Source organism: Poromitra crassiceps (assembly GCF_964638095.1).
Source record: "Poromitra crassiceps genome assembly, chromosome: 15".
Taxonomy (NCBI): Eukaryota; Metazoa; Chordata; class Actinopteri; order Beryciformes; family Melamphaidae; genus Poromitra; species Poromitra crassiceps.
The window spans coordinates 39,474,446-39,498,524 of NC_139634.1; the positions used below are offsets into that span (position 1 = coordinate 39,474,446).

Sequence of the window (24,079 nt, forward strand, 5' to 3'; positions counted from 1 at the left end):
GTGCATTATTGATCTAGCCTGGCTCCAGACCTTCGAAGCCACGCCCACTCCACAGTTATGGATTTGTATTGATCAGTTGTAGCCTACAATAAATCAAACTATTTTTTGTTTCTACCTAAATCTGAGAATATGTTTTAAAGTTGATATGATTTTGTACAGAACTCCATGACTATCTGTATTGTAGTTAGAGCCCAACAGTGGAAGTATAATCAAAACAGTCTTCTACATTCTCTAACTCAGTGGTTCTCAAAGTGTGGTCCGGGAACCCCCGGGGGTCCTTGAGGGGGTTCCCCCAGCAAAAAGGGAAATCATTTATTTTTCATCCATGAGTAACACAATGACAGAATGTATGATTATTTTGGTCATGGTTTCATACACTTTATGCAATAAAACATCTAAACACAAAAACCTGATGGGGACCCTGGGACAAAATCTTACCAATGGGGGTCCATGGTCTAATTTTTATCTGTTTAAGGGTCCTTGATGTGGAAAAGCATGAGAACCACTGGTCTAACTTGTAAATGGAATAATAGTGACGTTTAACAATTCACCAGTATGCTGGACCGCCTGGAACCCTCTCAAGGACCCCTCCCCGGACCCCAGAACCACGGGTGGAACCACCTCCCTCATCTTGGGTGTTCCTCCATATTTTAATGGAGGGTGGAGATCCAGGTCAGTCTGCTGCGGGAGAGGGGGGCATCTGTTACAGTCCTTCAGTAGAGAACAGGACAGTGTTACATCACTTGACCTTCACATTTTGTCTCAGAAAAGCTGCTCTGAGTGTTCAACCAGGTATAAAAACAGGAGCTGCAGACACTCGGTGCCAGAAAAAAGATTAGATTAAATTGTATTGGATTATATTCGATTCAGGATTAAACTGTATTGATCTCTGTGAAGAAGCTGCAAATAATAGGATTCAGCACAAAGTAAATCAATGGAAAATATGAAGAAAAATATGCACAATATGAAAATATATTAGAAAGAAATAATGGTGAAAAACCTGTATCTCTCTAGTTTTCTTGTGATACTAATTTTCAACTTACTTACCTTTATTTTTGAATTTAACAACATACTGTACAATACTATTGCAGACATCACATGTGAATGCACAAAGGTAAATTACACATAACACTTTTGTGTAGCTGTGGAATTGAGTAGCAGACAGAACACAATTAGTTCTTTGGACTTTTTATTGATGAAATGTAGGTTTTGGGAAGAGGGCATGACATGGATCTCCAACTGTACCAGATTTAACTGATGTTTCAACAACAATGTAAACTCTACAACAACAGCCTTAGCTTCGAGGATTACTGCTTCAAAATCACAGGTACAAAAATACTAAAACAACAACATGGCAGTTTGCAAATGCTACTCAAATAAAACACAATTCCACAAAATAGGCATATAAATATAAATATGCATAAAACCCACAGTACTGCAGGTTAATTAAGCAGCTGTTTCATTTCCCCAGTGACCAAGTCCAACAGCATACACTTTATGCACACTGAGCGTACCTTGTCATGCACATGGGAACACACTTTATGCACACTGACCGTACCTTGTCATGCACATGGGAACACACTGGTCAGCTGCTCCAGCATTATCCAATACATGTGACATCAGTCTCTTCTAAAACATGCCATTCAGTTCAAATATGGTAACTAACTAACAGTTATTTACTTACAGTACTGTACACGCATGTTTTAACAAGTGTTACAATATTTACAGATTTATTTTACACAATGCATCCCTCCCAGAATCACCAGGTTACGCCAAAACAATGAAGAGCCATGGCAGAAATAACAGTGACTCGATCGTGACACTATAGTGTCCAAATTATAAACTTAAAATGGACCCTCTCTCAGCAAACTGTATCTTACTGGCATGTACATTTCACTTATGTAATTAATTCAAACATTACAATAAAAAAAAAAAACTATAAATTAAAAACATGCTGTTAATAGTAAAAAAATAAAAATCTTTTAACCCTCAGTGGAAAATGATATCTAACATACCTGGCTACATTTACATAAATATACTTGTTTAATCTGTCTTCATATAAACACTTTACAGGTGCGTGACAAGGATTAAAATATATACAATAAGAATTTAAAAAGAAAATCCACGATATAAGATGAAGATTTTTTCAGAGTATGTTTAGACTGCAACATTTAAATGAGAAAAATACAAAATAACAATAGTTGTCACAAATAGTTGCATGTATCATGTTACGCAGCCATGTAGCTGTCACAAGTTTAGACAAAAAATTCAAGTTTTACAAGTTGTTCCATAATCATGACGTATTTCGGCACATTTCCTTTGCTTGGACCACAGACTGCTGATGATTGGTTCACCATATTTAAAAAAAAACATACTATAAATTAAATACATGCTGTTAATAGTAAAAAATTAAAATATTTTAACCCTCAGTGGAAAATGATATCTAACACATCTGGCTACATTTACATAAAATATACTTGTTTAATCTGTATTCATATCAACACTTTACAGATAGGCTACGTGATGAGGATTAAAATATATACAATAAGAATTTAAAAAGAAAATCCACAATATAAGATGAAGATTTTTTCAGAGTATGTTTAGACTGCAACATTTAAATGAGAAAAATACAAAATAACAATAGTTGTCACAAATAGTTGCATGTATCATGTTACGCAGTCATGTAGCTGTCACAAGTTTAGACAAAAAATTCAAGTTTTACAAGTTGTTCCATAATCATGACGTATTTCGGCACATTTCCTTTGCTTGGACCACAGACTGCTGATGATTGGTTCACCATATTTCAAAGCGTTTGTCTTTCAGAAAGGGGGTTTTGTCCATGATGCTGTTGCTGAAGACTCTAAGAAGATGTCAGAGCAGATAGAGAAAATTTTACTTCATCAGCCAGAGTAATGTGTAACAGAGTTTACTCATCTAAACTCACAAATGATTGATCTGCAAGTCTGGCAATACAAATATATATATATTAAAGATGCATAAAAAACACTCACCGCACAGTGTGGATGGAGGTGTTGATGGAGACCAGCTGGACTAAACTGTCAGTCAGAGCATCAGTGATCTCATTGTGACTCAGACTAGAACACAAATAAAAGACAAGAGAGCAAAGCAAGATATTAGATTATAATCAGACATGCAGAAGATACATCAGGTTTATTTAGCATAATGTGCTTCAGTTGAATTAGTTGTACTTATATGTAATTTAATCTTGTGCTAATATTACATTTTACATTATGTAATTTAGAATGTTTAACATTTGATTTGTGACGTTCAATCATGTTTATCTACAGTAGCAGTGTTTCATCTAAGATGCTTATCTGTGCTCTATTAGTCTGTCCTGGTATCATAAATAAATACTTTTCTATATGTGCATCAGTATGCATGCGCTCTAGTAGGAATAAGGTATTCAATGGAGCAGGATGTGAAGCAACAGTTTTCTGAGCGTAACCGTATCCGCCCGCAACTTGTATGTGTTTGTGTGCACCATAGACCTGATAGTGTTTAAGATCAGAATCAAAACAGATCCATAGACTAGGACGCCATGCAGAGACATTTCATTTGGTAATTGACACCTTTTGTCGAATAAGTCGTCTACGGTATTTCTTTTTTACACACCTGCCCCGTTTTTGCCATATAAGATACAGAAGGCTTAGGCCGTGGCCACTGGAAAACACACAGTGACTAATGGATAGATTTCTGTCTGTTGGGCTGTTTTGGAACATCAACACTAAACAAGCACAAACTCACAATAGCTGTGACCACATTTGCAACTTTCTGAAATGCAGGATGGCAGGAGCAGCCCACCCTACTCTGCTCTGCCACCAATCAATGCATTTTAAAATGTGCCCCCCACTGCCCCCTTTTAGTCAACTGGCATGAAAACACACACACACACACACACACACACACACACACACACACATGCACGCACGCACGCACGCACACACACACACACACACACACGCAGGCATGCACTCAGGCACACACACACACACACACACACACACACACACACACGCACACACACACCCTAGGGGTGGGAATCGTGGGGTAACTCACGATACGATATGGTCACGATACTTGGCCCTCGATAACGATATTATCACGATGCAGCGATTCTGCGATAATCGATATATTGGAAGAAATTTAACCTACGATACATCACGATATCTGTGTAACTGAAGAGAAAAAAATACCCCTAAAAGGCAAGAAGCAGGGATTATGTATTTATTAGCAGAATTGACATGAACTCTCTCAGAGTTCACTCACTCACTCATACCATTTTCGATACCACGGAGGAAAAGTTACACATTAACTCATTGAGTGCCAGCCACTTTTGAAAAACGGATGCTCCCAGTGCCAGAGTTTCAGAGCGTTTTCAGTGATTTCTCGAGGCCCACAGAATATTGTGTGATATTACTATGTAAACACCGAACACGCCCAAAGAACGATGAGACTCTATTGTATCATCAGCAAAAAAAAGTTTATTGATATCATTTTCCGTTCTTTAGTTATCAGCAGTAGAAGATAGGTTATTTTCACAAAAAACAGACGTTTCAACTTAGAAGCTGAGATAATGTGAAATGAAGCATTTCAAGCACATGACTGACTCTGAAGCTAATATTTTCTGATGTAGTGACACCTCAAAAATAATTTCCTTCAATAAAACAGTGAAAACAAAGGAATTTTGTTTGGCAAAATAATATTTTTTAGCTGCAACCAGCAGCGCTGGCCCCTGCGTGCGCAGAGCTACACCTTCTTGCTGGTCTTGATTTACTGCTGGTGGGCATCAGATATTCTAGCTTGTGTTTGCCAATCCTGTCCTGCTGTCTGGGTCGGTGTTGTATGCTGCCCTGCGTGCCCCACCCCGCTCAACTGCAAACCCCACCTCCGTGGGAGTGTCTCTGGTGGCTCTCTGCTGCGTTTGCTCTGCACTGAAAAGTGCGCTACATCCAGCTTTTTTACAGCGTTCCGCGTGTATTTGTCACTGGCTCCCATCGCTTCCAGTTGAGAATAATAACAACTCCACAACTAATCATGCGGATGGGCTATCGCAGCGGAGACGGAGGGGCTCAATTGTGGGAGCAGATTGGCTGCTGCAGGCACAGCTAACGTTATGCTTCATGCATATCGATGCATACCGATGCGATTTCCGTTTCCCCATGACTTCTTCTCTGTTTTTTCCTCGCCTTTCTCTAATCTGGAGAGCACTGTCGCCACCTAATGGGTCCGTAAAATAGCTTTTACACATTCAACATCCACCATACTTTCACAGGAGATGGATCAGGCTTTGATCCACGTCCCACCGTCAAAAAACGCAATTGACGACAATCGTCATCATTGGCACTCTACGTTACTATTTGAATTGACGACGATTGTCGTCATTGGCACTCAATGAGTTAAGTCTTTTTATTATTATTATTAAAACAAGAAAACCTATATAACCTACCAGGGGTGGACTGGGATCATAATTCAGGCTGGGCATTAGATACCAAGCAGGCCAGGCCGATACGGGCCGACGTGTGTGCCGGCGTCCGAAGGGCGGCGGCGAAAAATTTGGGGCGTTTGAAGCTCAATTTGGGGCGTTTGAAGCCCAATTTGGGCCGTTTGAAGCCAGATTTGGGTCGCTTAAAGCCAGATTTGGGCTGTTTGAAGCCCGGTTTGAGCCGTTTGAAGGCCAATTTGGGCCGTTTGAAGCCCAATTTGGGCCAAGTCCAATTTTACAATGAGATGCACCCACTTTAAACCTGAATAAAGTAATAAAACCACTAGTAAACCAGTAGGCGGCGCCTGGCCTGCTGTTCAGTGAGTGGCCTGGCCTGGCCTGCAAAAAAAAAAATAATAATAAAAAAAATTGGCAGGCCAGGCCAGGCCAGGCCACCGGGCATTTGCCCGACGTGCCCGATTATGCAGTCCGCCACTGTAACCTACCTACCTATATAATTTCTAAAAGTACTGTAGATATTAATGATCAAACATTTCCATTCATGTAGCCTACAGTATTTATGTTTTTGTTTCAACTACAAACATAAATAAACGTCAACTTGAAACTATGTTTCAACTACCACACACAGCATAATATTTTAGCCTGTTTATTAAAAAAAAAAAAAAAAAAAAAAAAAATGTAATAAACATATCGATACTTGGGTCCAGTGTATCGATAACGTATCGCACGTGAGTATCGATATTTTGTCCCACCCCTAACACACACACACACACACACACACACAGGGCCCTATCGTTGCAATTGGTGTAGAAACTGCGTTTAAGGCCTAGCGCTAGGCCGCCTAGCGCAGTAAGTGGGTGTGGACCAGCGCACTCGCTATCTTGGTATCGGCGCTACACGCAGCCTCAACCATTATAACCACGCCTTTTAAGCGTAAAATTATGCATAGTCCGCTCATTGGAGAATTGCAGTAAAGAGTCACACGCTTGCCTTTTAAGCTCCAATTCCTGGACAAATCCGGTTAAACCAGACAAAGCCAAGCGCTCTGCCCCCCCCCGTCCCTTCATCCAGTCTGTCTGCTCCATATATAGGCTATTATTCCATATTATTATGCTTCTCAAACCAATCTAACTGCAGTTTAAATACTGCAAGCATGTAAATACCCTACACTATAGCAAGATCAAAGTGAAAAGAATGTTCTAAATGCATCAGCTAGAAAAATATAGCCTATTAGATTGGTGAAAGTTTGTCCAGAAAGATATAATTTTCTCTCGCCTGCTGCAGGAAGGATGATGCACGTAAATATACCCTACATTATGTAAAGTCATTGCATAAATGTGTTTTTATTGTAAAACTAAATGTGAAGTAGGGCCAAGTTATTGGAGCGGACATCACAGTATAGCAGATGACAGTAGAAGCGCGTTCCGCTGTCACTTATCTAAATCACATTAAATCGACAAGGGATATTTATAGGCCCAGGAGGACATATATGTTTCACATAGGGTGGTGTTTTCATTTCGATGTTTTATTTGGTCCAATATTGAAATGTTCTACAATTGCAGGTTGTGTTACCATTACACATTATTTAGATCTACCTTTATATAGGTTTTCGGCTCATTTGGTTGCTATTTAGTAGCGAAATGGAGTACCACAATGCATGCTGGGACATGCCAGGCAGTGAACTTACAACTGCTTTTTCCTATGGGAAGTGTGTTGTGTCTGTCTGAGCGAGGGAGTCAGAGAGAGAGAGTCGTATTGTGCCTGTCAGACTGAGGAGAGAGGGAGAGAGTGACACAGAGAAGGGTGACAGCGGGGAGCCAGAGGGGATCGCTCCACGCAACCAGCGCACTGAATAGGCCTGGTTTTCAAAAGCGCAAAGCGCTAAATTTACGCCAGGTGGGAAGATATCATTAGGCCGATATTTAACGCCGAAACGCCCATTCTCGCCCATTCAGGGACTGCGCCACGCCCATTCGGCCTAAAGCGCATTTGGCAGCGTAAAGCCATGTTGATATCTTCCCGAGGCAGGCGCAAGGCACGTTTTTTAGCGCCGAAGGCCCGTTTTAGCGCCGAAGGCCTGTGGGAGAATAGGGGCCACAGTCTCTCAACTTAGCCAGTCGCAGACCATTAAAATTTGGCCGGAGGAAGTTGTCATCTTCCAAAGAAAAAAAACACTTCAGAATGAAAGGAAGTTTGATATTCGACCAATCGCAACATGTCTAAACTAAAACCGAGGCAGCTGATTGGAGAAATGAGCGGATGTCCCGCCTTACATCCGTTTTGACCAACTTTCCCCTCCATGAAGAACAGATGGGTAGGCGGATGCATTAGCAAATTGCGGGAGCCAACACGTCTGTTTTAAGAGACTAGCTTAAAGGAGAATTTCGGTTTTTTACACCACGGTCCTCATTTCCAGCTTAAAATATGATGTTTTCTACCCACAAATACTTTTGGGTTCATTCGGATCCCCACAGAAGATTTGTCGCACCGAGTACACTCCTCAAACACTCAAACAGGCTAGAACGAGAGCCTGCGGGGCATGCTGCTTACGCTCTGTAAATGACACTTTTTCGGTCACATCGCGGTTCGTTATGGTTGTAAATATAATTATGAGAACATGAAATAGATATCTAACTAACCGTCCTCTGCTCCCGAGTGCCGACAGCCCACTCCGTTTGCTGTCCGGGTGCCCATCACATAACATCTCCCGCTGCTGTTGTTGTCGATATGTGGCATGATTCCACACGAGCGGTAATGGAATTGAAACGTCCATAATCTTGACATCAGATATCTATAATAATGCCAAGCTAGAAGCTAAGCTAACAACATCACCGAGCGACTCAACTCTGATCTGCCCCGGATGGGCTTGCAGTGCTTATGTACTTCTTCTGTGGTTTCTCTTCTTCTACTGTAAACAAACAGAAGCGCTTCTCACTGCATCTTCCCAAGCACATCCGGGGCACCCGGACAGCAAACGGAGTGGGCTGTCGGCACTCGGGAGCAGAGGACGGTTAGTTAGATATCTATTTCATGTTCTCATAATTATATTTACAACCATAACGAACCGCGATTTGACCGAAAAAGTGTCATTTACAGAGCGTAAGCAGCATGCCCCGCAGGCTCTCGTTCTAGCCTGTTTGAGTGTTTGAGGAGTGTACTCGGTGCGACAAATCTTCTGTGGGGATCCGAATGAACCCAAAAGTATTTGTGGGTAGAAAACATCATATTTTAAGCTGGAAATGAGGACCGTGGTGTAAAAAAACGAAATTCTCCTTTAAGGGTGGTGAACTTTTTGTGGACTAACCGACCAACCAACCAACTGACCAACCAACTGAACGACCAACTAACCGACCATTGGCGACCAACCAACTGACCGGACAGCTCTCATTGAAAGTAAATTGAAATGAACGGAGACGGACAGACAAAAGGGATCAGTGTGGCCGCGACCTTATGTGGAACGTTGCCTTTTGGAAACCACAAGCAAGAAAGTTTACAAGAGTGGCAAAAGAAGATTTTTGATTTAGTTTGCCACTACATCTCTATTCAAGCAGACTCACTCCAGGACTTGTGCTTTGTGCAGGTGTGGGATCAGCATCTGGAGCAGCTGGTCAGTGAGGTGACAGTGACTGAGGTCCAGCTCTGTCAGCCCTTCAGAATGATCCAGTATCAGAGCCACAGCTCTACAGGCCCTCTGGTCCAGTCTGGTCTCACTGAGGTCCAGTTGTCCAGCCAGAGCTCCACAGAGGGACTCTGCTCGCCTCACTGTGTCCCGGTCACTGCTCCCAGGCACCAGGCACAGCAGCTGGAGGAGGAGAGCTTTGCTGCAGCTGAAGGGGAGAAACAGAGCAAAGAGCAGAACGTTACGGTGCTGAAACAGACATCAACTTTAAAGACCCTATGTGTAAGAATCTGAAATTCCTAAGCATTACTGACACCGTTAGTTAGGGTGGCCGGACTTGCCATTTTTGCCAATTCTCGCAAAAAAAAAAAAAATACATAAAATTTTACAAGGAAAGAAATAGAAGCTAACAACAATGTACAAGTTAACACGTTCACTGCCAATGACGTGTTTTTACGTCAAACAAAATCCAACCGTTCACTGCCAATGACGTGTTTTTACGTCAAAAAAAATTTCGATTTTGTTTTTTTGACGGTGGGATGTGCATCTAACCCTTTTACATCTCTTATATAAGTATTGGACGTGTACAACGTGTACAACCCATTCCACCGACCCACTAAGTGGCGACAGTGCTTTCCTGACTAGAGGAAGGCAAGCAAAAAGCAGTGTGACGAAGCCATTCTCATGAAAATGGATTGGCGAAAACGCTTTCGTTTTCGCGCTGATTGCTGGCGGTGCGGGATTGCAAATTTGCATAATAGATTACGGGTGGAACACACTTTGAAACACGCAGCATAAATATGACCAGAATCGCAAAAGCTTCATCAAAGCTCTCAACCAAAACTCCAAGAAGCGAGCGAGTCCATCCAGACTTCCTCAAAGAGCGGCCGCGCAGACAGGCACAGCAGCAGCAGCAACTTCGTTGTGACACGCCCGCTGCAGAGCCAGGGAGGCAGGAGGAGAACACACACGGAGGGAGGAGTTGGAAGCAGAGGGGGGTTTCCTGCTGTTATGGAGGAAATTACTGTTCAAAACTATTGTTTAGATGTCTGACGTCTTACTGATGCCAAAAATGAATGGTTAAAGTGACTGTTCTATCGAATTTCACAAAAAGCCGTTTATCTCAGAATAATTTTTCTGATGCTGAAACCATGCTGTATTCAACTGCTAATGCTTACATAACTACTAACTCTACAAACTAACTCTTTTAGACAGAGAAAGCACACATTCTATTAGTTATTTTGAGATATTGTGTGTTCACAAAATCTTAGCAGAAAAGAATCCTCGGGTCTTGAAAGATGAGCCAGAATCCTCAAAAAAACCCTCTGGCAGAACCTACCTACAGTAAAAAAAAAAAACGGCTGGCAGTGAATGTGTTAAGATGAAGGTCCCTCCATGAATTTTCTGTATTTCCCTTCTCGTTTTCTCCCCAATAGTACTTGGCCAATTCTCCTGCTGTCCAGGTCATTGCTCCACCCCATCTTCCCATCTGGGGAGAGTTGTAGACTAGCACATGCTTCCTCCGATACATGTGCAATCGCCAACCGATTATTTTCTCCTGACAGCGAGGATGTAGCACGTAGGTGGATTAGGCTATTCCCCCGAGTTCCCCTCCCCGCCAAACAGGCACCCTGACCAACCAGAGGAGGCACTAGCGCTGCAGCGACCAGGACACATACCCTTAATCCGGCTTCCCACCTGCGGACACGGCCAATTGTGCCTGTATGGACACTCGACCAAGCCGGAGGTAACACGGTGGCTCGAACCTGCAACCCTTCACTCATTGGTGATAAAATAATGCTTAATACATGCTGTCACCTCAGGTGGACTCTGTGCAGGACAGGGAACAGCAGGTCCAGTCCACTGTCCTCCACCTCACAGTCTTGTAGGTTGAGCTGTGTGTGCTGGCTGCTGTGTCTCAGCACAGTGGAGATGTTGAGCTGTGTGTCCTGGCTGCTGTGTCTCAGCACAGTGGAGATGGCCCTGCAGTCTGCAGCACTCAGACACAGAGCCTCCCCTCGCTCATGCTCTGACAGCTCCACACAGGAGGAGCCGGACAGATCCAGCCTGTGCTGTAGAGTCCTGAGCAGATCTGCTGCTGCCCCCTGCTGGTCTATAGAGGCAGTGCAGCAGTGGAGGAACCTCAGCAGCAGATTCCTGTCAAAACTGGTATAAAAATTATGCAGAAATATGATCAATGTTACCATTTCAGTCAACAACCAATAAAGTATTCAGGTACACAACTAAACAAGACAAAAACACACCTATGATGCATTCAATTAAATATATTTATGTTTTGAAGGCTGCAGGGTCAGACATTCCATTATTCTACATATTTGAGACCCATAGAAAGTGCATGAATTGTTGGGTAATGTTGTGAACTTGGTTAAAGTAGGCTACTGGATAGTAAGGTCACTGCACTTCTGTTTAATATTGACAGCTGATGTGGAGGCAGACTGTTCTGGGATGCCAGAAGCTACTGTTGAGCCCTTTGGAGGTGATAAACATCTGTGATGGGAGGTGCCAACCTGATAACTTACAGGTACACAGTTGGTTTCTACCTAAATAGCACCACACCAGAGGTAGTCATATCATATCCTATGTATTGTTAAGTAATGATCCTTTCAACATTGTACACACATACATAGTGATATAGCATTACTAAATTAGTACTATCGTCTGACCTGAGATGAGAGACTTTCTCCAGTCTGAACAGGATGGACTCTACTCCCCCTGTTGGTATGGAGGTCCACAGCAGATTGAGTTTGACTCCATCACTGTGTCGGAGGGTGAAGAGCAGAGCAGCACAGTCCACTGTGTCCAGCTGTCTGCAGGTCAGGTTGATCACATGATCTAATGACCTCAGTAAACTGGGTATACAGTGACTGGTGTGTGTTTTATAGATCTCTCTGATGGCAGACAACACCAAGCTGGGACTGGGTCTGAAAGCATACAGTATATTTAGTAAACAGCTGGATATATTGACACTACATTTACATGGGGTTTGTTTGATTAGTAACATATCTTTTTACTCTATTAGGCATACTTTATTTATAGAGCACCATTTAAAATCAGAGAGAATTTATCATCAATAGACACAGGATATTTTCTATATAAGCCACACAACAGTTTACTAATAAAAGACACATAACAAGACACATCAAATGATCAAATTGGATCAAATGTATTTCTCTATCCAGTGAAGAGCAAATAAAGCTTTTTCACCTTTTCAATTGAATCCTGTCCAGAAAGGGAAGAAGATCTCTGATTCTTTTCTCTGCGATCCTGGTCTTCCTCAAGTCAACAGTGATGGTCTGAGTTGATGGCTGCTGCAGCAGATAGTGAAGTACTTCCCAGTCCAGAGAACAGGAGGTCAGGTCTCCACCAACCTTCCTCAAGAAAGACTGAGTCAACTCCTTGTCCTGGATCTCATGTATGAGGACAAGTAGCTTCTGAAAATGCTGTGCACACAGTCTGAGGAAGTCACAGATCAAAGGACACATACAAATTAATTAACATATTTATGAAAAATATTAAATAATATTATAATGTACATTATTCAGTGCACTCATGGATCAGCAAAGAGATTTACTTGATTGTAAGAGGATCATGGTGAAGCAGCAATGTCATGAGAAAGTGGGTGTGGATAGAGAACTCAGTCAGGTCCAAACATCTGACTGTCCAGTATCTCAGTAGGGACGCCACACTACTGACAACCCTCAACAATACTCTGTCTGAGAGCTGGCTCCTCTTTAGGACAAGGGACAGCTCTTCAATGGCCACTGGACAGGTCACTCTCTGTGTTCTTACTAATCGAAACAGTAGCAGTGCCATGCCTTCAGACAATCTGAAAATCAAAGAAAAAACATAATCGCTGATTGATATACACCTCTGATAGATTTAACACAATATGATTTTCACGGTGGGTATAACATTATTATTAGGAGTAAAGAGAACAAGCCTTTTTCAATAATGACATAAAGACCTGATACCTGAGACTGTGTATTTGTGATGTATGTCTAAAAAGCAGTGAGGCTGCTTTGAGAGAGATCTTGCTGGGTGTGAGGATGAGATCCACACTGGAGCCACAGAGCCCGAGAACTCTCCCCACAGACCGGCAGGTTTTCCTGGGTAACTCTCCTGTTAACTCCAGGGTGAAACCCAGGAGCCGGAGGAGAGAGGCCAACTGCAGGGTCTCCTCTCTGGATCTCACACAGATGGATTTACACACACGCTGGAAGAACCCTGGATCACAGCTAAAACAGGACATTATGGAATGAAATGTCAAATAATACAGTAAGTTCAGTGTGCAATAAAGACAATTGGCACGTAAGGTATACTTGCTCTACATATTTGCTTACTTAGACGTTCTCCACTATTTTGCTCCTATCGCATTTAATACCGTTTACCCCATGCTATGTTGTGTTCTTTCTTCTTCTTATTCTGCTTATTTTACTATCGCATTACTACTGTGTATTTTATTTTATGCTATGTGTGTTATGTGAGCGAGCTACTGTAACTTGTCCCAATTTCCCCCTGGGGATCATTAAAGTCTTTCTGATTCTGATTCTGATTCTGATAAGCAGTGTTTTAGTTTGAGGAATACATAACAATAGATTATGTACTGTACACCACTGTTTGTGCAATGTCTAACATTATTGTGGAATATATGGTTTAATCAAAATGCAGGAATCAAAAGGTAAAATTGAAAGCGACCATATACGGTGCAATTAATTCAGTATTACTGTCTGTATCATGATGTCATGATGTCATATAGACTATATAGTATAACTATGTTGCTGAAAATGTACTGAGCTGGGGAATATTGTTCATCTATTATTACCGATTTAGTGTTTATGTGATGCAAATGTTTGTGTGTGACAAGCCTCAACTGAGCAACATGCTATTATTTAGTGTGTATTTAACATATTTCTATCTGATGTACCTGAGCTGTGAGATGTGAGGCAGACACTGTAGGAAACTCCACACTTCACTCTCTTCATCTGACCAGCCTCTCAGCTCCACTGGTTTCTTTTCTGATTGGAGTTTCAGCACTTCCAGGAGGAGGGAGGCCTTTCTCTGTGAGAGGTTGATGAACCAGACTGCAGGAGTTGACTGGTAAACTGACTGTAATGCTGGAAGGACACTCCTGCCTGTTTGAGTATCATAGTCCTTCACATGGGAGTACAGGTCCAGTAGGAAATCACACTGATACCGTTTTACATGAATGATGTCATCATCATCATCATCCATTTCATAGAAAGGGAATGTGTTGTAACTGCACACTGATGATAACAGCTCCAGTATCTTCTCTCCTGTGTGTTGTTCTCTCTCTGCTGCTCGACAGAAGAGATTCCCCAAGATCTTGACTTGTTTGGCACTATTGAACCAATCATCTAAACAACTAGAAGAGTGGGAATGATGATTATGGATTAATGAGCAGACACGTCTCTCTTAAACAGGAGGAGAAATCAGTAAAGAGAAAGTAGTAAATGCAGCTGTATTAAGTACAAATAGAATGCATCGATCAAGAATAAATGTCCTTATAGCTACTGTCTAGTGAGGTAGATTTTTTTAATTTGTAGACTGAAATCATGTGAATGAATTACAATCCATTTACCTGAGCTGTGAGATGTGAGGCAGACACTGTAGGAAACTCCACACTTCACTCTCTTCATCTGACCAGCCTCTCAGCTCCACTGGTTTCTTTTCTGATTGGAGTTTCAGGACTTCCAGGAGGAGGGAGGCCTTTCTCTCTGAGAGGTCGATGGACCAGACTGCAGGAGCTGACTGGTAAACTGACTGTAATGCTGGAAGGACACTCCTGCCTGTTTGAGTCTCATAGTCCTTCACATGGGAGTACAGGTCCAGTAGGAAGTCCTCTTCATAGGCCCATGTAGAGAGTGAAAACACCTTGTCTATCACAGTTTGTATGGTGGTCCTCTCATGGAGCGCTGCTTGCAGACACAGATTCATTAGAAATGTTTCCTTCTTTCTCTCATCTACAAGTGATCCTGTTTGATTCTGAGGAACAGTGCATCTGCAGAGGGTTCAAAACATAAAGGGAGAGTCTCAATAACCAAAAACTGAAATATAAAACATCACAGAAAACATCACATGACTCAGCTTTTACATGTCAATTTACATCACAATGTACAGTGTAGGAAAAAATAATAATATTAAAATGCACTTTATATCTTTTGGTATCTGAACTGAAAGGCAGACTATTTAACTCATTGAGTGCCAAGGACGTCGATCGACGTCAAAGTAAATAGTGACGTAGAGTGCCAAGGACGTCGATCGACGTCAAATACGTTTTTTGACGGTGGGACGTGGATCAAAGCCTCCTTTATCTCCTGTACAAATATTCTAGCTATTGGATGTGTATAACCTATTTTACAGACATTAGGTGGCGACAGTGCTCTCCAGATTAGAGAAAGTTGAGGCAAAAACAGAGAAGTCGTTGGGGAAACGGAAATCGCATCGCATCCGTATGCATCGATATGCATGAAGCGTAACGTTAGCTGTGCCTGCAGCAGCCAATCTGCTGCCACAATTGAGCTCCTCCGTGTCCGCTGTGACAGCCCATCCGCATGATCAGCCGTGGAGTTGTTATTATTCTCAACTAGAAGCATGGGAGCCGGTGACAAACACACGCGGAATGCTGTAAAAAAGCTGGATGTAGCGCACCCTTCACTGTGCACAGCAAACGCAGCAGAAAGCCACCAGACACTCCTACGGAGGAGGGGTTTGCAGTTGAGGGGGAGGGGGGGGGGGGGGGGCACGCAGAGCAGCACACAACACTGACCCAGACAGACCCAGACAGCAGGACAGGATTGGCAAATGCAAGCCAGAATATCCGATGCCCACCAGCAGCAAATCAGGACCAGCAAGAAGCTGCAACCAGCAGCGCACGCAGGGGCCAGCTGGTTGCAGCTAAAAAATATTATTCTGCCAAACAAAATTCCCTGGCCTTCACTGTTTTATTGAAGGAAATTATTTTTGAGGTGTGACTACATCAGAAAATTAGCTTCAGAGTCAGTGATTTGCTTGAAATGTTTAATTTCACAAAAGGCTCATTATCTGAGCTTCTAGAAAAAAACGGCTGTTTTTGGTTAAATCAAGCTATCTTCTCCGGCTGTTAACTAAAGAACGGAAAATTATATCAATAAACCTGTTTTTGCTGATGATAGAAGAGAGTCTCATCGTTCTTTTTGCCTGTTCGGTGTTTACATAGTAATATCACACAATATTCTGTGGGCCTCGAGAAATCACTGAAAAAAGCTCTGAAACTCTGGCACTGGGAGCGTCCGTTCTCCAAAAGTGGCTGGCACTCAATGAGTTAATAGGACACTGTTAAATATTACTTCATGTAGATTTGTCACCATGTTTTTAATCTGCATTTTGATGTTTAAAGGCAGTTAAAGCATTTGCTGCCGGGCTGCGAGGAAGCAGCAGGGAGAAGGTAAAGAGAGAGAGAGAGAGCGAGAGAGAGAGAGAGAGAGAGAGAGAGAGAGAGAAAGAGAGACTATCTGTGTGCAATTGGCATGGTGCGTCTTCTGTGAGGACTGCAGAGCTATGGAGCCTGCACCTTTCCTCCATGCACCCACCATCTCCCTTCCCTCCCCCGTCCCTTTCCCTGCTCTCTCCTCCCCAACACCCCCCCGCTCTCCCTCCCTTGCTCCCCCTCCTCCCTTTTCCTGCTCTTTCCTCTTTGCTCCTTCTCGACCTCCCCCTCTTCCCTGCTCTCACCTCCCCCACATTTCCCATTCCCTCCCCACCTCCTCCCTTTGCCTGCTCTCTCCTCTCTCACATTCCCCCTGCTCTCCCTCCCCCTGCTCCTTCCCCACCTCCTCCTTTCCCTGTTCTCTCCTCCCCCACATCCCACTCCCTTTTTCTCTCCTTCTCTCAGCCTTTCTCTATCATATGATTGTTAAATCTTGTTAGTATTACTACTGTAATTGCTACTGTTGTATCAGCTAGATTTAGCTAGACATATTTTCTGTGAAGCCCTCTGAGACATGCTTGTGAATTAGTGCTATACAAATAAACTTGAGTTGACCGCCTGCTGATACGTGTGTGTGTGTGTGTGTGTGTGTGTGTGTGTGTGTGTGTGTGTGTGTGTGTGTTCGGGGGGGGGGGGGGAAGGGTTCTGAGAATGTTTGCGGGGTGCAGCGAGTTTGAAACTCTTGAAACTTGAAACTGTAGGGTAAACTGTAGGGAGAAATCAGTAAAGAGACTAATGAAAAAATCTGCATTAAATAAAAATACAATGCATCAATCAAGAATAAATGATACGCCCTGGGAGAAGGTACCTCATGTAGGCCGATTGTAATTCCCAGAAAATGAGAAAATACTTTATTTTTTGGAGAAAAAAACAATAATTTGTTTTTCGTTTTTTTCCATTAATACACAAGTTTAGGTTTTGAACTATCCATTCCACATAAAATGCAGCTGTTTTAGAATCAGTAAATAAGTGTATCTTGTTCAATAAAAGTCCTTGTTGTCCACTCCCCCTCACTGGCTGCCTAGGTGTGAAAAGCTTCTACAACTTTGAGGGCCGTTATCTCTGAATGTTGCTTTTAGGAGTGTGAACACTCAAATAAGCATATCTCCTTTTTTTTCAGGTTACAATGTGTGACACATCATCTGAAAGTTTACAATCTGAAATTTCATAATCTGTAAAAAACTGTAAAATTACCTCCTACATGTGGGCCGAAATACCAGCAGCTGTCATATTATATCTTATTATTGTGCTTGCTGACAAGCAAGGCACAATCTTGAAATCCAACATACTTATTATTATTATTATTGTGCTTGCTGACAAGCAAGGCACAATCTTAAAGTCTGACATACTTATTATTATTCTTCCATCCGCCACAAAAGTTCTGCGCGTAATAACTCCCACAATTTTTGCGCCACATAGACATGCCAGACCTCAAAATGACCGGCTTATTGAGGACATGTGTGCTATGACTTTTCTAAGGGTTTGTGAAAGCGGTTTGGCCGCTATTCGCCATTAAGCGCCATTTTTTTCCCCATTGACTTGCATTGGGTTTAGATAAATCTGGCAAAAGCTTGCATTCCATTAGCTGTATCTCAGAAACCATATGGCATAGAGCGACCAAACCTTGTAGGGAGGTTCCCAGAGGGGTCTTTTACTATCCCCGAAAAAATGACACCAATCGACCTGATGGTGGCGCTATAACAGCCCTCCTTACCTTTTGGTCCATAACTTTTGAACCGTAGGGTCTATCATCAAACTTCTTTTTTCCCTGGATTCCTTGGGTCCTCCTGCATCTACTCAACTAGGCCACGCCCATTTCCGTCTACTAGATTTTCCGCCATTTTGCATTTTGTCCAAAACAGTTTTTTTGCGATTTCTCCTTGAAACTTTGTCCAATCTTCACCAAACAAACGCACACATCATGTGGGGACTGTCCTGCACAACACTGATTTGGAAGTTTTTGAAAAAAACGCACCCTTGCGATATAATCCACTTCCACATTTCTGTGGGTGGGGCCTATTTCACAAAAATCGTCCGATGCTAACCAAACTTGGTACAGGTGTGGACGGATGTACTCTGAGCCTATAGGACAAATATTGTGTCATTTCGCCTTTAGGGGGCGCTATAGCAGCATTCAGGACCTGTTCCTTCTAAATTGTTTTATTTTGAAGGGCGGCAGGAAGTGCTGATTCATTGGAATTATGGCCAGCCTTCCTTCTTGTATGACACTTGACACTTTGGCTGAAAGCAAGGCACAAATTAGAAAGTCCCCCATTATTATTGTGCTTGCTGACAAGCAAGGCACAATCTTAAAGTCCGACATACTTATTATTATTCTTCCATCCGCCACAAAAGTTCTGCACGTAATAACTCCCACAATTTTTGCGCCACATAGACATGCCAGACCTCAAAATGACCGGCTTATTGAGGACATGTGTGCTATGACTTTTCTAAGGGTTTGTGAAAGCAGTTTGGCCGCTATTCGCCATTAAGCGCCATTTTTTCCCCCATTGACTTGCATTGTGTTTAGATAAATCTGGCAAAAGCTTGCATTCCATTAGCTGTATCTCAGAAACCATATGGCATAGAGCGACCAAACCTTGTAGGGAGGTTCCCAGAGGGGTCTTTTACTATCCCCGAAAAAATGACACCAATCGACCTGATGGTGGCGCTATAACAGCCCTCCTTACCTTTTGGTCCATAACTTTTGAACCGTAGGGTCTATCATCAAACTTCTTTTTTCCCTGGATTCCTTGGGTCCTCCTGCATCTACTCAACTAGGCCACGCCCATTTCCGTCTGACTAGATTTTCCGCCATTTTGCATTTTGTCCAAAACAGTTTTTTTGCGATTTCTCCTTGAAACTTTGTCCAATCTTCACCAAACCAACGCACACATCATGTGGGGACTGTCCTGCACAACACTGATTTGTGGTTTTTGAAAAAAATGCACCGTTGCGATATAATCGACTTCCAAAGTTCGGTGGGTGGGGCCTATTTCACAAAGATCGTCCGATGCTAACCAAACTTGGTACAGGTGTGGACGGATGTACTCTGAGCCTATAGGAGAAATACTGTGTTGAAGGTGGGGACTGGGACTTTTCCACTGGGAAACACCCACGTCCCAGGTGTCTGGAAGGCAGCATTAGTCCCCCTAATTGCATGGGCAGAGACCTTGCAAGCCAGGCGGTGCATGGCGAGGACAGCAAGCACAATTACATTTTCGTTAGGAAATGTAGACCTTCTAGTTATATCTTATTATCTATTGACAATTTTTCTATGTAGATATTAAATATATGAACAAATGACAATCCATTTACCTGAGCTGTGAGATGTGAGGCAGACACTGTAGGAAACTCCACACTTCACTCTCTTCATCTGACCAGCCTGTCAGCTCCACTGGTTTATTTTCTGATTGGAGTTTCAGCACTTCCAGGAGGAGAGAGGCCTTTCTCTGTGAGAGGTCGATGGACCAGACTGCAGGAGCTGACTGGTAAACTGACTGTAATGCTGGAAGGACACTCCTGCCTGTTTGAGTCTCATAGTCCTTCACATGGGAGTACAGGTCCAGTAGGAAGTCACACTGAGACTCCTTTTTCTCAACAACATCAATATACATTTCATAGAAAGGGAATGTGTTGTAACTGCACACTGATGATAACAGCTCCAGTATCTTCTCTGCTGTCTGTTGTTCCCTCTCTGCTGCTCGACAGAAGAGATTCCCCAAGAACTTGGCTTGTTTTGAGCATTCGCCCCCATTATGGAAACTACAACAGTGAGAATGATGATTATGCCATGATTTGATTTCTGCATCATATAGAGAACAAATAATATGGACAGACACTGTCTGTGTTAAACAGTAGGAAAAATCAGTAAAGAGAAAGTAGTAAATGCATTTGTATTAAGTACAAATAGAATGCATCGATCAAGAATACATGTCCTTATAGCTACTGTCTAGTGAGGTAGATTTTCATATGTAGACTGAAATCATGTGAATGAATTACAAATCAATTTACCTGAGCTGTGAGATGTGAGGCAGACACTGTAGGAAACTCCACACTTCACTCTCTTCATCTGAACAGCCTCTCAGCGCCACTGGTTTCTTTTCTGATTGGAGTTTCAGCTCTTCCAGGAGGAGAGAGGCCTTTCTCTGTGAGAGGTCGATGGTCCAGACTGCAGGTTGAGCTGACTGGTAAACTGACTGTAATGCTGGAAGGACACTCCTGCCTGTTTGAGTCTCATAGTCCTTCACATGGGAGTACAGGTCCAGTAGGAAATCACTCTGTTCATCTCTATTATGTCGGTCTGGGTAGGGGAATGTGTTGTAACTGCACACTGATGCTAACAGCTCCAGTATCTTCTCTCCTGTCAGTTGTTCCTTCTCTGCTGCTCGACAGAAGAGATTCCCCAAGAACTTGGCTTGTTTTGAGCATTCGCCCCCATTATGGAAACTACAACAGTGAGAATGAATTATGCCATGATTTGATTTCTGCATCATATAGAGAACAAATAATATGGACAGACACTGTCTGTCTTAAACAGTAGGAAAAATCAGTAAAGAGAAAGTAGTAAATGCATTTGTATTAAGTACAAATAGAATGCATCGATCAAGAATACATGTCCTTATAGCTACTGTCTAGTGAGGTAGATTTTAATATGTAGACTGAAATCATGTGAATGAATTACAAATCCATTTACCTGAGCTGTGAGATGTGAGGCAGACACTGTAGGAAACTCCACAGTTCACTCTCTTCATCTGACCAGCCTCTCAGCGCCACTGGTTTCTTTTCTGATTGGAGTTTCAGCACTTCCACGAGGAGGGAGGCCTTTCTCTGTGAGAGGTCGATGGACCAGACTGCAGGAGCTGACTGGTAAACTGACTGTAATGCTGGAAGGACACTCCTGCCTGTTTGAGTCTCATAGTCCTTCACATGGGAGTACAGGTCCAGTAGGAAGTCCCATTTCTCATGCCAACATGTAGAGAGTGAAAACACCTTGTCTATCACACTTTGTATGGTGGTCCTCTCATGGAGCGCTGCTTGCAGACACAGATTCATTAGAAATGTTTCCTTCTTTCTCTCCTCTACAAGTGATCTTGTTTGATTCTGAAGAACAGTGAATCTGCAGAGGGTTCAAAACATAAAGGGACAGCCTCAATAACCAAAAACTGAAATATAAAACATCACTGGTATAGAAAACATCACATCACTGACCTTTTACATGTCAATTTACATCACAATGTACAGTGTAGAAAAAAATAATAATATTAAAATGCACTTTATATCTTTTGGAATCTGAACTGAAAGGCAGACTCTTTAATAGGACAATGTTAAATATTACTTCATGTAGATTTGTCACCATGTTTTAATCTGCATTTTGATGTTTAAAGGCAGTTAAAGCATTTGCTGCCGGGCCGTGAGGAAGCGAAAGGGAGAAGGTAAAGAGACAGACAGAGAGAGAGAGAGAGAGAGAGGGAGGAGGTAAAGAGAGAGAGAGAGAGAGAGAGACAGAGAGAGAGAGAGAATGAGAGAGAGACAGAGAGAGAGAGAGAGAGAGAGAGAGAGAGAGACTCTATTTGTGCGCAATTGGCATGGTGCGTCTTCTGTGCGGACTGCAGAGCTGTGGAGCCTGCACCTTTCCTCCATGCACCCACCACCCCCCCTTTCCCCTCCCTCCCCCCTCCTTTTCCCTCCCTCCCCCCTCCCTTCCCCGGCTCTCTCCTCCCCCACATCCCCCCGCTCTCCCTCCCTTGCTCCCCCTCCTCCCCTTCCCTGCTCTCACCTCCCCCACATTTCCCATTCCCTCCCCACCTCCTCCCTTTTCCTGCTCTCTCCTCTCACATTCACCCTGCTCTCCCTCCCCCTGCTCCTTCCCCACCTCCTCCCTTCCCTGTTCTCTCCTCCCCCACATCCCACCCCCCTTTTCTCCCCTTCTCTCAGCCTTTCTCTATCATATGATTGTTAAATCTTGTTAGTATTACTACTGTAATTGCTACTGTTGTGTCAGCTAGATTTAGCTAGACATATTTTCTGTGAAGCCCTCTGAGACATGCTTGTGAATTAGGGCTATACAAATAAACTTGACTTCACGGCCCGCTGATACGTGTGTGCGTGTGTGTGTGTGTGTGTGTGTGTGTGTGTGTGGGGGGGGGGGGGGGTTGTGAGAATGTTAGCTGCAGGGCGAGCCTAGGAATCGAGCGCGCGTACTGCGCGAGATGCCTAATTAATTAGTGTACAAACACATTGCATGAATCAAGAATAAATGGAGTTATTGTGATAACTGAAGTTCAGACCACACCAGCTCCTCTCCACCATGTAATCACCTGCGCCTCACTAATTCATTCACCTGCGCTCTATCAATTCAATCACCTCACTGATTCATTCACCTGTGTGCTATCAACTCAATCACCTGTAGCATAGCTATATAAACATGACCATATTCCCTCTTCCCCCCATTTGCCTCAGTCATCACGACCCTCCCCCCTACCCTAAGTTTCTTCCTCCATTACGGGCAGCACACACGTAGTCTGCATGTTCTCCCCGTGCCTGCGTGGGTTTTCTCCAGGTACTCTGGTTTCCTCCCACAAACAGCTAAAGACATGCTAGTCAGGGCTGCATAATCCTGCATCTCTATCCTCTGCTCACAGGAACCACGGGGGCTGATGGAGCCGGGACTCCATCCTGTGAAGCCGAGCTTCACAAAGACGCTCCCCCACCCTGAGTCTCAACCCCCGGGTTCCTGACACAGCCACACCACGTTCCTGAAGAAGAGATGCTGCCGCACCTCCACCCCATTCACACCCAAACACTCACAATAAATGATCTTTCGTTCGAACTATGGTGTGGTCTGTGTTAGTAAAATGTCCTTATACTGTCTAGTGAAGTAGATTTTCATACGTAGACTGAAATCATGTGAATGAATTACAATCAATTTACCTGAGCTGTGAGATGTGAGGCAGACACTGTAGGAAACTCCACACTTCACTCTCTTCATCTGACCAGCGTCTCAGCTTCACTGGTTTCTTTCCTGATTGGAGTTTCAGCACTTCCAGGAGAAGGGAGGCCTTTCTCTGTGAGAGGTCGATGGACCAGACTGCAGGAGCTGACTGGTAAACTGACTGTAATGCTGGAAGGACACTCCTGCCTGTTTGAGCCTCATAGTCCTTCACATGGGAGTACAGGTCCAGTAGGAAGTCACACTGATAGTACTGTTTTTCATAATCCTCTTCATCCATTTCATTGAGAGGGAATGTGTTGTAACTGCACACTGATGATAACCGCTCTAGTATCTTCTCTCCTGTCTGTTGTTCTCTCTCTGCTGCCTGAGAGAAGAGATTCCCCAAGAACTTGACTTGTTTGGCTCTATTGAACCCATCATCTAAACAACTAGAACAGTGAGAATGATGATTATGGATTAATAGGCAGACATGTCTGTCTTAAACAGGAGGAGAAATCAGTAAAGAGAAAGTAGTAAATGCATTTGTATTAAGTA

The 24,079-nt window shown here is 43.1% G+C and overlaps 1 protein-coding gene across 1 annotated transcript; it reads right to left on the bottom strand.

Annotated features, from left to right (window-relative positions):
• Positions 1-1,224: 1,224 nt before the first annotated feature.
• Positions 1,225-23,822, bottom strand: LOC310790224 (uncharacterized protein; the record flags this gene model as incomplete). Its single annotated transcript, XM_083651897.1, has 11 exons — positions 1,225-2,860; positions 3,012-3,095; positions 9,022-9,291; positions 10,902-11,249; positions 11,768-11,911; positions 12,309-12,544; positions 12,762-12,930; positions 13,076-13,339; positions 14,029-14,487; positions 14,704-15,123; positions 23,524-23,822. The coding sequence occupies 11 exons, from the start codon at positions 23,820-23,822 to the stop codon at positions 2,794-2,796; spliced, it is 2,760 nt and encodes a 919-aa protein (XP_083508023.1). The 3' UTR covers positions 1,225-2,793.
• Between the last annotated feature and the right edge of the window lie 257 nt (positions 23,823-24,079).